Raw genomic sequence first — 17088 nt, 5'->3', positions numbered from 1 at the left:
CCCCCCTCCCGCCGCTGCTTACCAGAGCAGTCGATAGCAGCATTTTTTTAAATGACTTTTTTTTTTTTTTTTATTGCATTTTAGTGTAAATATGAGATCTGAGGTCTTTTTGACCCCAGATCTCATATTTAAGAGGACCTGTCGTGCTTTTTTCTATTACAAGGGATGTTTACATCCCTTGTAATAGGAATAAAAGTGACAATTTTTTTTAAACCGTGTAAAAATGAATAAAATCATGTAAAATAAATAATAATAAAATTTTTTTTTTTTTAAAAACCCCCGTCCCGACGAGCTCGCGTGCAGAAGCGAACGCATATGTGAGTAACGCCCGCATATGAAAACGGGGGTCAAACCACACATGTGAGGTATCGCCATGACCGGTAGAGCGAGAGCAATAATTCTAGCCCTAGACCTCCTCTGTAACGCAAAACATGCAACCTGTAGAATTTTTTAAACGTCGCCTATGGAGATTTTTGAGGGTAAAAGTTTGACTCCATTCCACAAGCGGGCGCAATTTTGAAGCGTGACATGTTGGGTATCAATTTATTTGGCGTAACATTATATTTCACAATATAAAAAAAAATTGGGCTAACTTTACTGTTGTCTTATTTTTTTATTCAAAAAAATGAATTGCGCTTATAAGACTGCTGCGCAAATACGGTGCAAAAAAAAGTATTGCATTGACTGCCATTTTATTCTCTAGGGTGTTAGAAAAAAAAACAATATATAATGTTTGGGGGTTCTAAGTAATTTTCTAGCAAAAAAAACTGTTTTAAACATGTAAACACCTAAAATCCAAAATGAGGCTGGTCCTTAAGTGGTTAAAGCAACATCTGCACCGCTGGCAGCTTTGGTGAAGACCTCAGCACAGGTGACAGAACATTCAGCTAAAGTAGCAGTGCTGATATACAGGAACTTTACCTGTTAGTATTCAAACCGATCTCTGTGGAGTCCCAGGCTGTCCACAGGGTCTGTATTTCTCTCTAGGTCTAAAATAATTAACCTGGAAATCCGACCCTCTGACTGACAGCTGCCTAAGCCAACGTCATCTTCAAAGTTTGAAGTTTGTTAGGACAGGTACTTGACATGCAACAACTGACAGGTTTCAATTGATTTCTGACAAACTGACAGCATAGATCAGTGTTTCTCAACTCCAGTCCTCAAGGCGCCCCAACAGGTCATGTTTTCAGGATTTTCCTCGGATGAAACAGCTGTGGAAATTACTAAAGCAGTGAAACTGATCAAATCACCTGTGCAAAATAATGGAGAGCCTGAAAACATGACCTGTTGGGGCGCCTTGAGGACGGGGTTGAGAAACAATGGCATAGATAACAGTGCATGGCTCAAATGAAGTCAGTGAAGCTAAATCACAGGAAAATATAAATCTTTCATAAGTGACTTTACGTACTTTCATTAAAATCAAATCAGACCTCCGAAGTAAAAGTAAATTTTTACACAAGGTTTTCACAGTTGCTATTTAGGAATTGCTAGACCGCTGTGGTGGGAGAGAGGGACAATAAAAAGCATACAACAGCCTCCATACTCAGGTATTGTTAGACGGGATAGAAGGCATGACATGCATTATTTTTAGTATATCCAAAGGATTTCAAAATGTGGCTTTTATTACAGGTGTTGTGCTAGTGCAGTGATGGCCAACCCTGGCACCCCAGAAGTTTTGGAACTACATTTCTCATAATGCTCATGCTTTCTGCAGTGTAATTGAGCATCATGGGAACTGTAGTTCCAAAACATCTGGGGTGCCAAGGTTTGCAATCACTGTCCTAGTGCAATACCTAAATAAAGCTTGATTTTAAAAAGTAATGAATGAAAAAAAATTGCTAGTTCTCGATCGCACTGACTGCAAGTTTCTAAAGGGTGACTATTACAGCAGAACTGTGAATTATTTGTGAAATTTGCTAGCAGGTAGTTTTCTGTACAGCGATGCGTGTGCAGCTCAGTGTGCAATTTCAGCATTTTAAGCCAAAACAAAAAAACCTGAGCAAATCTGCAGGGGAGTTACATCATTTGAACTTCAACATTATGACAAGAGCTCTTGGGGTCCCAAATAGTAAAATATAGCTTTAGAGTAGAAAATGTAACCGTTTCACCTGGGAATAAAAAAAATATGTTTCTGTGATAAATACCAGCCTTCTGATTAAAATAGCAGAATAAACCAAACGATTCGTTATGTAACATCAATTTTTCTGATAAGCAGACAGCAAAATGAGTTTTTACTATTTCAAAGCACTCATTACAGAATACACAGAGCAGATAAAACAAATTCATGAGTACAAAGAACTTACTTTTCAGGTGACTGTTGGATCAATGGAGAGATGAGATGAAAGCGCATATAAGCTAGAAAGGAAACAAAACAATTATTCTATCCCTGTCACAGCAATTATTCTGCAACTTTACTTCTGTAAAGCCCAAGCAGCAGAAGTATGGAAGTATTCCTCAAGTGTTACCTTTAGGTATCTTAAACTTGTTGTCCTTTTTGTACCACAAGCAGCCCTTTTCAGTGTTCACAATCTTCTCTGGATACTCTTTGTCTGGACAGTCAGAGATCTTCAGACTGAAGTCGGTGGCTGGGTGAGAAATAAAATCATAGCAATTGTCAGGACACGGAGACCAAGTGTACAGAGAGCTCAATAATGAGGAATGCACATTTTTATCACCAAACAATTAAAAAGGTGACCATTCTATCATAGTGTAGTGGATACATTAACTAAATTAAGCTATAAAATAAATAAAATGTCTGGGAGTTAAAGATGTTCTACAGCTATAAATGTCACTGCCAGACAGCATCTTGATTAATTACTGGTCTGTTAGAGATGACTCCAATAGAATTAAATATTTGCATCCTAGCAGTAGCTTCTCAAGAAAAAAAGGTATGATCCATGGCATAAATAAACTTGGCAGAGGTAGAAGGGGATAATTTGGCATGTGATAACAACAAAAAATTACTACAAAAATTAGACCCCTTTATTTTAAAATAGAAGCTAAAGAATGGAAAAAAAAAATTAAAATCCTCCCAGCAGCCTTTCCTGGCCTCCTCAGTACAGGATAGTGCTGCATAAATCTAGTTCATGGGCTACTGGTGTCTCCACACTACCTTCCCATAGACTTGAAGGGGGCATAAACATACTGCAGAAGCAACATTTTATTTATGTCTATGTGGCCTTTGTGCAAAGACAGCACGGGATGCTGTAGCCATCGGGGGAAGTAAGCAAAGACTTGAAGGGAGGTTAGATTTGTAGTTTATTGTATTGATTGGGCTATGAAGGGGACCGGCAGGGTCCACTTTTTTTTTTTATATGAAAAGGGCGAACTAGAAATTGCGGTTGCATTTGCAGGTATGTGCTGGGCAGCAGTTGTTTATATAATATATATATATATATATATATATATATATATATATATATATATATATATATATATATATATAAACATTATAAATTTAAAAATTAACTTTTTCATTTAGCTTTATTTCTAACACACAGGGTTAAACTCCAGTACCCTATAAAGCATCTAACTGAGCAGAGATCTGCTCAGTTGGCCTCATTCACACATCAATGTATACCCCATGCGAGGGCCCGGTTTACCTGCACAGGGATGCATAGGTGTTCTGTGCCTCCCTGTGTAGGTAGTCCACTGATGTCAATTGGGATTTAACAGCTGCATGGACAAAGCCACTGCTCCCAATGCAACATCCACACAGGTGCACAACCCCAAATGCATATAGTGTTAGTTCGGGGGGACACATTCACACGGATGTCAAACCGACAGCAGCGGAATGTTCAAGCAGCTGCTGCATCCCAATTGATATCCGTGAGACTGCCAGCATGAGCATACACACCACCTGTGCGGGTAAACAAGGGGCTCACATGGGGTGCTCATTGTTATGCCCCATGTGAACGAGGCCTTACATGCTTCCCTGGCTGTATCAGCCAGAGGATGATGGCTCTAAAACCTGAAGAGACTAAATCAGTGTCGCTTCCGGATCCATTCCGGGCAGAGGAGGTCGAGGAATGATGTTCGTCTGTCTCCTTTCCCTCACCATTCTGAAGCCCTCCGATGCCATCAGCTTGTGCTAAACCCTTCACTCTTTGGACATATGTTGTACATCCAAGGACCTGAACCGGTTAATGAAGGGGATTTCATTTTCAAGCTGCATTAGAAATACTACAGCGAGAATAGGACAATATAATCATGTTTTTCTGCTATACTATTATGGTTTCATCCGCAAAGTCAACAGGAGTTCTCTCGCTGCGCACTGACCGATGAACTTGTTTTCTGCTGGAAGACGGAGGTCTGCATTTAATGGGAAGTCGGTGGCCCACAGCTCTTTCCATTGTGCACTGATGTCTGTAAACAAAATAACGAAAGTTATTACAAGTAGATGCTCAGGACTATAGTGAGTATAGAAGGAATGTTGTAATATTTTTTAACATGACCTCCAAGATTGTTACCTTCAACACTGTACTGAGTGCCAAACCATTTCTCCTTCAGGTCACACTTGCCCTCATTGGCAGGAGAAAGAAGCAGCAGATTTGCTTTATCAGGAGTAAGGCCTCGAAGAGCATCTGCAATTACCTGAACACAACAAGAAGTGGGCATATATTAAAAGTCCTCTGCTTTGTTCCTATAGACTGAACCCACTGTTATCAGAAGAAATTCACTGAACATAAGATTTGCATACAGCCCTCGTCTTCTTGTGTGCTGTTAGACCTAGTCAAAATGCTAACCCTACTACAGCAAAATAAAGAAGTTCTCTTTTTGCAAGCAAAGCAATCACCTAAAACTACCACATAAATGCTAAGTAGAGCATCTACAGCTGCGTTTTTCAACCTTATTTCAGTCAAATCTCCCTTTAGATTCGTACACAATCCAGGGCACACCAGTCTGAGAGCTCATTCACACCAGGGGGTGCATCCAAGCACACTCGCTTTTTTGCATGTTCCCACAGGGCACATTTTTTTAATGAGCTGCTCTGTGTGAAACACGCAAAAGGGTGCTGGCATGATTTTTTTTTTTTTTTGCACAGCGCCAAAACACATGGCACTATGCGTCTTAGCAGGCACAAACGTATGTGCATTTTCTAGATGCATGGGGTTGTCATCAAGCATTAAATGGCACCCATACTCGTCTGCGAAAGGCAGCACATTTTGTGATATGGGAAATGTGCGATTTTGCGCAACATACCGCACTGCACCTGGAGTGAACAAGCCCTAAAATGTACTCTGTGAGGCAGAGCTTAGTTGTCTGTAATCCTCCCCCCCACCCATCCCAAATCCCCTCCTCCTAGCACAACCCCCTCCCACCCAAATCCCCCCCTCCTCCCACAACCCCCCCTAAATCCCCCCCCCCCAACCCAAATCCCCAAAAAAAAAAAAAAAAAACACCCCACCCACTCCCAAATCCCCCACACCCCCCAAATGCCTCCTCTTCCTAGCACCAATTCTGTCCCTACAGTAGTGACAGCAGTAGTGAGGGGGAGAGAGCCAGGAGGTGGTGTGGGTTGTGCTCTCTCTCTCTCCCCCCCCTAACTACTCTCCTTCCTCTACATTCAGATCTGTGCGATCCTCGGTTAGCTCCTGTGCTAAATGAGGCAGAGAGCACTGTAAAGTCCTGTGTACAGAAGAGGCAGAGAGCTCAGCCCACACCTTCCCCGCTGTCTGCTCCTCTCTGTACTCTTGCCGGCAAACAGTTGGTAGGCCGTGGTCGGGGGGCAGAGAGCGGAGGAGGTGCGGGCTGAGCTCTCTGCCTCTTCTGTACACAGGACTTTACAGTGCTCTCTGCCTCATTTAACACGGGAGCTAACAGAGGATCGCGCAGATCGGGCTATTACCGCGACTACCCTGAGGACTCCTCACGGCACTCTGGTTGAGAAACACTGATCTAGAGTATAGTAAAAACTTCCATAAAACTAACAAAACTGCAGTAAGCCATTTTTCATCAGTGAGGGCCCAACACTGTTAGTTTTAGGTGCTAGCCTTTCGAGAATGAAATAAAGATACAAAAACTTTCTAAACAACTCAAGTCCCATGTGTAGTTTAAAAACATGCCAGGGACATCAGCTGATAAAAATGGCACTGGGAAATAGACTCTGGAGGATCCAGACTGAAATGATCAGCTCCTGGGATTTGGATCTTGCTATACGGCGCTCCACTGGGACAGCACATAGCAGATCATTGAAAAAACAATACTTCTGCATTGTGCTTACACTGAGAGTGCATTGATGTTATGAAAGTCATCTAAGTATGGAGGCTGGGATAGAACGGTTGCCAGCAGTAGATCCCTACTAGAAGATATCTTTTGCTGCATAGCTGCATGAGAGAAAAGAAAAAAGAATTTTAAAAATTCCCTCCTCAGCTTAATCCCGTGGTCCTAACAATGGTGTTTGATGATTTGGGTGACATTTTCAGTTACTGTGCAAGTGTCAAATGCTCAGGTAAATTAATGCAATTTTATTTGGATTTCTAGGAATTGCAAACCTGTAAACCAGTTGCCATAATGCTAAATACGCTAGAGAACACTACAGATGATAACTGGTGTAAGGTGCAGAAACAAGACAACTCAAATGACAAAACACACTCTGAGACGCAAGGGAGAAAAAGACCTCAATATTTCTGATTTCTAACCAATTCCTAATTCTTAAAGTGTTTGTTACCTCAACATTTCGTATTCCTGATATGTGCCTGCTGTACCATGTACTTGTATGAAGAAGGCTCTGGTTCTCTTTGGATTGCTTTCTTTATGTGAAATCCCTGGTGTTCCTGCCAGTCCCTCTGCTTTTCTATTAAAAACTGACCACATTAAGCAGGAGATCACACCGTGGTCAGTTCTCTAGCTATACATTCTCATCCAATGATCAGACTTGTCCTGACATCGCCCCCCCCCCCCCCAGCTGTACAGCCATTCACTGGGAAGATCAATGTGCTGCTGCTTTTCCTTCCCCCAGCTCCCAGCTGAGAACAGAGGGAATGTGATCACGTATACAAAAAGGGCAAAACATTTATTTATATTGTTTTTTTATATATCTATACAAAAATGTTTTGCATTTCATTTCTATTTTAACTGAATGGGCTGTTTTACAAGGTGATCATTCACAATCACTTTAATGTGACCCTAATGCTTTACCCTACCATCATCCAAACCAAACTTACCCCAACTTAACCTTTAACCCCACCCAAACCCTCAATCTAACAATTAAAAACGAGTCTGAACATTTATTGGTCTATTTATAAATGCTATTACACACGTTTCCTCTGGGAGTCACACATTTTCCAATTAAATTAAATTCGAAAAATATAAAGAAAAATACAAGAATCTTTAATAAATAGATAAATATTTACAAATAGACCCCTTAGGGCCCTTTCAGAGGGGATTTCTGAACAGGTCCACATGTCAGTTTTTCAGGTGGACTTTATAGACCTGCATGGAGCTTCTGATCAACAGGCAGACAAACAGACCTGTCCCGCCTACCTCCGAGTCTGTCCAGGTCTGGAAAATAAATGTTTTCCAGACCCAAACGTGACAGATCAGAGGTAACCTAAGGTTCTGATGTCTGTTTACATTTGCCCACCCATAGAGGTATCACAGGTCGACCCGTATCTACCGGACGCAAACTCAATGGGCACAAGTGTAAAAAGCTGACATCCGTCCCATTCGGCACTGATTCAGCAATGGATCTGCTCATTAGTCCCCTACTGTTCAGAGTGGACTGGCTCCATGGGAAAGAGTCCTGAAACTTAAACTTCACCTGCTTTCCTAAAAGTACCTGAAAATCATATATAAATTCTTAAAGCACTGTACATAAAACAATTGTCACGTTGTTCTGTTATTTCCCTATAAAGTACTGCTTTGATCCTTTTTTTTTGCTTTTCATCACTACCGATCTCCTGCAACCACTCTGCAGCCACTTTCTGTCTATATCCTCCTCAGCATTAGCTGCAAGTCATTTCTCAGGGCAGGTCTCCCAGTGATGACAACAACGGAACATTCCTGAGCAATGTGTGCCGGATGGAATGCTTTTAGTCTCCAATGAGAGAACAAATGGCAGGGTGACAAAGGACGACGACTGGCAGACAGAGCGATATCATCCTATAAGAGGAGGTGCATACACAGGGACCTTTAAAGTAGGATTACCCGATATTATTTAATAATAACTACAGATTGAAACATATTGTAAATGGCCTGAAATGACAATAACCTGTTAACGTTTATACGAGAAATTCGTGATTTCTGCTAAAACACTTACTTCAGGGTGGTATTCAAAGAGTAGCTGGTCTCCAGTTAGGAAATCTTCTTTAGGAAATAGTTGCATGTTCTCACAAACATTCTCTACGAATTCAATGGGATCAGTCTAAACAGATTAAGAAAAACAAAAACAAAAAAAAACAAAAAACAAAAAAGAGAACATTGCTTTTAATGTCACACCAATTTATCATATTAGCCAACTCCGAGGGGTTTTCAAAAAGTTTCTGCACTTTTATATTTCATTGGAAACGTTGAGGGTGGGGGGGAGGTTGCTGATGGCATTAAAAAGCTGGTACAATGCACTGCAAAGGAAGGTGACAATATAGAAAAGTAATGTAATTTGTTTTTCTATTACAATAGTTTTTTATTCAGTTTTAACACGTGGTTAATATGCAAAAGTTCTGCCCACGCAGGGGCTAGCATTGAAGTTGGAACAGGTATTAGCTCATAAGAAGGGCAAAAATAGAGCTACACAAACTGGAAAAAATGAGAGCTAACACAAAAGTAGTAAATGTAAGCGTGAATGATACGTCAGGATCCAGGGGTGCCAGAGAGGCTCCCGATAACTACAGGGAGGATGTAATTTGTTTTTAAAAAGCTTAATGAAGAGTTTAAAAAAAAAGTGCAGACATCTTTTGAAGAACCCTCATATTTTACTGACTTTTCAATACAAGACACAGTCTCGTTAAAATCTTAAGCTGGCTACTCAATGCCCGATAAGGGCAATAAGAGGTACAATAATAGGATATTTGCACTTAACATGCAATCATTTTTATGAAGTCCCATTGAAGGACACAGGAAGCCTTTAAATTTTGGGTCATACTGCCACCTACAGAAGGACTGAACACTGGAAAAGACGTATACTGCTACTACCAGCATGCCTGAGTTTTCCAACAGGGCAGTCCTGAGAACATTATCAAAAACACAGGAGGAGTGGGCCCTGGGTCCCTCACTAACACAAAGAAAAGGATTTTATGGTGAGTACAGAAATCCTATTTTCTTCCTCATCTATCGCGTACACAGGAAGTCTTTAACCTTCAGGACATCCAAAAGCAGCCCAAGTGCCGATGCCAAAAAGCCCAAAACCTTCTCTTAAGCTGGCCATAGATGGTTCAAATCTTGGCCGGTTCAGCAGGGACTGGCCGAGATTCTAACCATCTATAGCAGTGGTTCTCAACTCCAGTCCTCAGGACCCACCAACAGGCCAGATTTTAAGTATTACCTTGGGGAGATGCAGACTAGAATACTGCAATCACTGAGCAGCAAATGATATCACCTGTGATGTATTTCAGTTATCTTGCAAACCTGGCCTGTTAGTGGGTCCTGAGGACCGGAGTTGAGAACCACTGATCTATAGGCAGGCTGATTGTACCCAAGTCGATCCATTGATCGACTTGGGCACAGCCAGTATGTCCGATTTATCACGTGATTATTGCCAGTGGCTAGCAATAATCATTGTGTTCTCCTGGCAGAGATGGTGTAAAGGTGAACTTTAAACCTAACTGAGACTATAAGCTTGAACAAAAAGGTCTGTTTGAGCCACCTAGATTGCAGACAATAGATTGTCATCATTGGGTTGGCAGACCTTTCATGTAACTTTTAATCAAGATGACGTTTCTCTTACAATAAGCTATATTTTAATTTACGGAATCTGAGAGACTGTCAGGTTTTTTGCCTTCACTCAGAATATCCACATAATCAGGATTTATAGCTGCATCTAAGCGCTTTTATGGAATTTGTTGCAGCTTTTCTATGACACTCCTTCCCTGGAGCTATTCTTAGCAGTCAAGGTCTACAGGATTGTCATTATTTCAGTCTTTCTTTCAATGTTGACCTTCACAGCAGACGCCTGATCATCTTTGTTCCTTACTTATGTTTGAGCTACCTAGAGCTGGTAAAACAAGAAGCTGGGGTACCCTTACTGAGGTTATCCGGAAAGAAAATAATGTAATCAGGCTTTCTGAAAAAAATCAGTGTCTGAGAGGTACATTTGCACAGCCCGAACCAGACAATGCAAGGATTTGCTTCTGATGAACTGGAGCCAGACAAAGGATAGAACAATGTTTCGATTAAGAAAGGCAGAGGCTACCCTGGGCAAAAAGGAAATCCTGGGCCTACCACCTTGTCCTTATGCAAGACCAAAAAGGGTTCTTTGGAAGATGAGGCTGCTGGTTCAGACATTTGCTTTGCAGAGGCGAAGGTACTAAAGAAAGCAAGCTTGTAAGAACAAAGTGTAACGTGTTCAAACAGCAGCTTCTAAAGTGCAGACAGAACCAAATTCATATCAGAGTTACAGGTGACCAGACCAGTGGATCCCCTGCACAAAAGGTTTTAACTAAGGAGTGAGAGGCCAGTGGTCCCTAAACAAAAAGGGACAAGTCAGACTTGGCCTTTGTTGGTACAAAATGCTGGTCTAGACCCAACTGCAGGAAGGAGGAGATTCACCCCATGAAGAAATTCCGAGGGTGAAAGCCCCTAGAATCACACCAAGTGAAGAAAACCTTCCATGTCCAATGATAAGAGCCTATGAGAAGTGTACTTCCCAACCTTAAGCATCATAGGAATCACAGACTCAGATTCCTCTGGCCCTTAGAACCTGGACTTCAACAGCCATGCCATTACGTTCAGCGACCAGGAAGCAGAATAATAAACTAGTCTTTGGGAATGTAGGTCCAAACAGTCTGACAATGCCCACAGTGCACCAGGTAGGCATACCACATCTGCCTGGATCAATCCAGAGAAATGAGGATTACCAGAATGCCTTCCATCTTGATCCTATATACCAAGCTAGATGTACTGATTCCATGGAGCTACCAGAATACACACCGTTTCTGCTAGATAATCCCTGCACCTAGATACAAAACTGTCCAGTTTGTTGTTGAACAGCCACTAAGAGGTCCAAATCCAGAATCCCCCTTCTATGACACAGATCCTGGAGCACCCCCAAATGTACAGACCACTCTCCTGGGTTCAGATTCTTTGAGCTGAGGAAGTCTGCCTGGTTTTATCCTCGCCTGGAACACAGGAGCTGACAAAACTGGAATGTCAAGTTCTAACCAGGACAGGATCCTTTTTACCGCTGGTACTGCAGCAAGACTTCTGGTTTGTCCTGACGATGGTTGTCTGACTGAACCTGGATTGATTGATCCTCTAACAGGTTTGTTCCAATGCTACAGGGACAGCCAAATCGCCCCAAAATGCCAAGATGTTTATCATGAGACAAAACTCCTTTGACAACCAAAGGGTGCCCAGGACTCCTCTCCAGCCTAAGAGACTGGTTTACGTTGAGGGAATCTTCTATAAAATATGGGAAGAAAGGACTTCCCCCGACTCCAAAGCCAGATTCTTGAGTCACCAAGCAAGAGAAAGTCTGGTCTGGACCGATTTGTCCTATAAACAAAAGAACATTGTGTGGCAGGGGTCTGGAGTCAAACTGAGCAGACGGGATTGATTCAAAGGAAGCTACCATCAGTCCTAAGACATTCATGCAGAAGCGGATAGCTTCTGGATTAAGGGTCTGCACATAAAACAGAATAATCTGAAGCTTCTCCTGGGGAAGGAACACTCTGGTCTGAAAAATGTCCAGGAAAACACACAGATACTCCAAGCGACGAGTCAGTCAAAACCTAATGCAGCAAAACCTCAAACAATCACAATCAGACATCTGTCTGCTGATCTTTTTAATTACATTTTAATTTTAAATTAGAAGTTAAAAGATCCCATGCCTCTAAAGGATACTCAATGGCAATAGAAATAGAGGCACCACAAGGCACAGCTTCACGCTGCAATCCAGACCCTTAACTTCTTTAACTTTAGTATAGCCCCATATTATTATGCTGTCCAATGTGGCGGCTCTCTGTTGGCTATTATGCCACTTTATGGTAAGATTCTGGAGGAAGGAGGCTTACAGTGGTTACTGAAGGGTCAAAGTCTTAAGCCCTTGCTACAGAGTGTGGTCAAGTTTGTAAGTTCCCGGACTGCACTGGAACAGTCTGGAGAAAACGAAAAGGTACATATTTGGATCACATTTAAAGCACTGGGGTTGATTTTTTATTTTGTTTTACAAATCCACAGCAAGCTCACTTTAACATAAAGCTAACAACATATAACTGTCCATATTATTGCATCAGAAAGTATACCTGTTCCTGATAGTGAAACTCATTGGCTTCAATCTTCTGGATTTCCTGGAAAATCCTGAAAATTGAAACATTTCGGATTTAAAGCTTTATTTCACTCTTCAGCAAAGCACATAGTATGCATAACAGAAAAACATCCTTTGTAACAGAAAGGACAAAAACATTCACATGTGTCCTTACAATAAGAACCAGAACAAGTCAAGACAGAGTCATCTTTTCAGTCTCTTAACCACTTCACCCCCGAGCCTCGTTTTGAGATTTGTGGTTTACAAGTTAAAATCATTTTTTTTTGCTATAAAATTACTTAGAACCCCCAAACATTATAAATATTTTTTTCAGACACCCTAAAGATTAAAACAGCCATCATTGCAAGTCACAACGTATTTGCGCAGCGGTCTTACAAGCCCAATTTTTACTTTGGCACTTAAAAATCTCCATTGGCATTGTTTAAAAATGTCTACAGGTTACCAGTTTTGAGTTACAGAGGAGGTCTAGTGCTAAAATGATTGCTCTTGCTCCAACGATCCTGGTGATACCTCACATGTGTGATTTGAACACAGTTTTCATATGCTGGCGCGACTTACGTATGTGTTCGCTTCTGCACGCAAGCTCAGCAGGACAGGGCGCTATAAAAAATGTTTATTTTTTTTATTTATTATTATTCATTTTTTTTTTTTTGGTGTCAAAAATGCATGGAAAGTAGGTTACATGGTTTTCAGTGGCATAGTTCGCACCAGTGCAGTCGGTTTCAGGGCTTTTCAGTTCCAGAAAAAAAAAGTAGAACATGCTGCATTTTTCATGCATTGGACTGTACTGGAACGCGGTAAACCCTGCAACACTTTACTCCTGAAAAGGTGCGGGAGCTTCTTTGCCGTGTTTGTCATTCATAGAGTAGCCCAACCTAGTGAATGGGCTGTGCAATGCATGCACAACGCTAAAAAGAAGTGAGCGGGACCACGCGTTCTCAATATGTGAAGTGTGAATGGGCTCAAAACATAGAGCCCTTTCACACTGGGGCGGGTGGCGGTGTCAGCAGTAAAGCGGCAATTTACCGTCGGTATGCGGCCGCTAGCAGGACGGTTTTACCCCCCGCTAGCAGCCGAGAAATGGTTAAAAACCACCGCAAAGCGCCTCTACTGAGGCGCTTTGCCGGCGGTATAGCCGCGCTGTCCCATTGGTTTCAGTGGGCAGGAGCGGTGAAGGAGCGGTATACACTCCGCTCCTTCACCGCTACGAAGATGCTGCTAGCAGGACTTTTTTTACCGTCCTGCCAGCGCATCGCTCCAGTGTGGGGCTTTCACACTGGAATGAAAGCAGCGGCACTTTCGGGTCGGTTTGCAGGCGCTATTATTAGCGCAATAGCGCCTGCAAACCGCCCCAGTGTGAATGGACCCTTAGAGTTGTGCAAATCTTCAATCTACTGGCATGAAAAAAGTTTCACAAAAGCCCTTTTTAACCACTTAAAGACCAGCCTCGTTTGGAGATTTTGGTGTTTACATGTTTAAAACAGTTTTTTTTTGCTAGAAAATTACTTAGAACCCCCAAACATTAAATCTTGTTTTTTTTCTAACACCCTGGAAAATAAAATGGCGGTCATTGCAATACTTTTTTTCGCACCGTATTTGCGCAGCGGTCTTACAAGTGCACTTTTTTTGGGAAAAAAATCACTTTTTGGAATAAAAAAAGTCAACAGTAAAGTTAGTCCAATTTTTTTTTTATATTGTGAAAGATAAAGTTACGCAGAGTAAATTGATACCCAACATGTCACGCTTCAAAATTGCGCCCGCTTGTGGAATGGCGTCAAACTTTTATCCTCAAAAATCTCCATAGGCGATGTTTAAAAAATTCTACAGGTTGCATGTTTTGCATTAGAGGAGGTCTAGAATTATTGCTCTCGCTCTACCGATCGCGGCGATACCTCACATGTGGTTTGACCACCGTTTTCATATGCAGGCGCTACTCATGTATGCGTTCGCTCCTGTGTGCGAGCTCATCGAGATGGGGCGCTTTAAAATTTTTTTTTTTTCTTCTTATTTATTTTATTTTTACACTGTCCTTTAAAAAAAAAAAAAAAAAAAAGGTCACTTTTATTCCTATTACAAGGAATGTAAACATCCCTAATAAAAAAAAACAAGCATTACAGGACCTCCTAAATGTGAGATCTGGGGTCAAAAAGACCTCAGATCTAACATTAAGGCTACTTTCACACTGAGGCGCTTTACAGGTGCTAAAATAGCGCCTGTAAAGAGCCTCTCCTGTCTCTTAGGGAAGATGGGGAAGAAAAGGTTTTGAAAAGGGAAATGGTTTTCTTCCTCATCTTCTTTCCCCTCCTTTTCTGTTTACCATTTTGACCATCTAGTTGCAATATTTGATACCCAGCACACATACAGTTTACATGTGTAAATATAAATATATAAACACATATGAAAATTCTTCAATTACCCTCTTGAGCCGTCCATTCATTACACAGAATACTTCTACTACAGGTACTGCTCATCGCTCTCCGCTGCCTCCCTGAACTTTTGGGATTACCTGTAGTGCGACTCCTCGTATGGCACGCATGAGCAGTTAGCTGCCTTGTTGACTGTGCTGACCGTTTGGAGACGCTGGGATCAAGCAAGGGGTTTTCTCTACATAGAGGCTACACAATATGGCTTAATACAATGTGATCGGTAAATATATATGAAATTACCTATTATTGTTTTTCCTTTTTACATCTCAATTAAGAATTTCAATACATGCTAACATCTTTACAGCTTATAAAAATCCTCTGAAGAAGACCCGTTGGGGTCAAAACGCGTCCGGATTCATATACCATTTTCCTCCATGGTGTTTGATCACTGTACATTATCATTGTATATTGTCATGTCAGTGACTTTGTTTTTATTAAAGTCGGATCAGTTAAGACTGCGATCCGACTTTGATCCAACTTCAGTGATATTCAATGGGCTGAAGTAGGATCAATGTCGGACCAAAGTAGTGCAGGGACTACTTTGAAGTTGTACTAATATGAATGGTAGTTATTGGAAATCATGGGGAACGACTTGTCATACGACTTTGCAGTCCCAAATCGTAGGACAAGTTGTACAAGTGTGAAAGGGGCCTAAGAGCTAACTCTCTAATCACCTGCGGGGCTGCTGTATGGATAAACCCCTGTAAATCAGTATTCCTGAACACTCATAGCTGGTAGTAGGCGAGTGTCCAGTAAAGTAGTGCTTAAAGCAGAGTTCCACCAAAAAAAAAAAAAAAAAAAATGTAAAAAGTCAGCAACTACAAAAAAAGTATAGCTGCTGACTTTTAATAATCAAACAATCACCTGTCCCATGGGCCAGCGATACGGCGTATGAAGCCCCGCTCCTCTCCCCCTCATCTCCTCGGTGCCGGCATTCTTACTGTGGGTGCCCGGCTGCGGCTTCACAGCCAGGCACGCACTGCGCATACGTGATCCATGCTGCGCGCTGTGAATGGGACCTGTGACGTGTCCCAGAAGATTGCAGGGAGGGAGGGGGGAGAGGTGAACTTCCATCCAGCACCGCAGAGCCAGAGGAGGAAGTGGGAGCTGGGTGCCCATTAAAACAGGGTACCAGCTCCTCCCCCCCAAAAGATTACATGCTAAATGTGACATGTCAGGGTTCACCATCACTTAAAGCGAAATTTCCATTTCTGGATGGAACTCCGCTTTAAGCCAAAAGAGTTTATTTTCAGGACCCCAAAACAACCAGGGTGGATATGCCATAGGGATAGTTTTACAAAATTTGGAAATCATGCCAATAATACCACAGCTTCACTGATTGTTTTTCCTTCACACATCTTACTATAATTTCTCTACACATAATCACCTTTCTTGTGGACCCAGCTGTTGCAGCATTTTGATATACTGGAACACAATGTGAGTAACCTATTTACAAAGACAAAAAACATTAGATCCATATTAGCCATGTAATTACCACATCCATATTGTTTCTACTAGAGAAGATTAGATATGCTAAACCAACAATCCAGATCAAACAGCGACCCTTCAAGACCTCAAAAAGGTAAACAAAAAAAAAAATCCAAAGAGAACAAAGAAAAGCCTTACAGATGTTGGCAAGTAGAACAAAAAGGAGGAAGAGTAAAATGTGGGGAAAAATGTAAAACACTAAAAAGGTTAAATGGATTGCACATGGCTCTAGTTTTTTAATCATACCTCATAGAAGTGTTCATATCCTGCATCTGTCAGTGTTATGGAAATGCTGAAGACTGAATATGTTGTGTTCTGCTCAAACCCAGTCTCACTGTTACCTCCAAAAAGAGCCAGAGCCCAACACCTGAAAGAGAGGAACAAACAGAATAGATGATACTGCCTGGCCAAAATTCCCTCACCTGCATAATCTAACCAGCATTCCAATAGTCAAACATGCATTAACTATTTATTTATTTCAGGTACTTATATAGCGCCGTCAATTTACACAGCGCTTTACATATACATTGTACATTCACATCAGTCCCTGCCCTCAAGGAGCTTACAATCTAAGGTCCCCAACTAGTCTTATTGCTTTCTTCAATGACGAGTATGTTCTTCCCCACTCTTTGGTACAACGTGCCATTTCGCTTATTCAGACCATCAGCATCCACAAAAAAACAAAGTAGCATTTCAACCATCATATTTGCCTCATTCTCACTTACCAACTTTAACCCCAATTTCACACAAATC

The 17088-nt window shown here is 41.5% G+C and overlaps 1 protein-coding gene across 1 annotated transcript in view; it reads right to left on the bottom strand.

Annotated features, from left to right (window-relative positions):
* The window catches only part of NRDC (nardilysin convertase), a 113893-nt gene that overhangs the window by 42648 nt on the left and 54157 nt on the right, over nt 1-17088 (bottom strand). Inside the window, 8 exon segments of the mRNA XM_073593540.1 lie at nt 2304-2355; nt 2466-2585; nt 4279-4365; nt 4470-4593; nt 8261-8365; nt 12399-12453; nt 16235-16293; nt 16582-16702. Of these exon segments, the coding sequence (XP_073449641.1) occupies nt 2304-2355; nt 2466-2585; nt 4279-4365; nt 4470-4593; nt 8261-8365; nt 12399-12453; nt 16235-16293; nt 16582-16702 (723 nt within the window).

Source organism: Aquarana catesbeiana, linkage group LG07 (assembly GCF_042186555.1).
Source record: "Aquarana catesbeiana isolate 2022-GZ linkage group LG07, ASM4218655v1, whole genome shotgun sequence".
NCBI classification, from domain to species: Eukaryota; Metazoa; Chordata; class Amphibia; order Anura; family Ranidae; genus Aquarana; species Aquarana catesbeiana.
The sequence above is the reverse complement of the archived record's forward strand: the minus strand, read 5'-3'. Positions and strand labels throughout refer to the sequence as shown.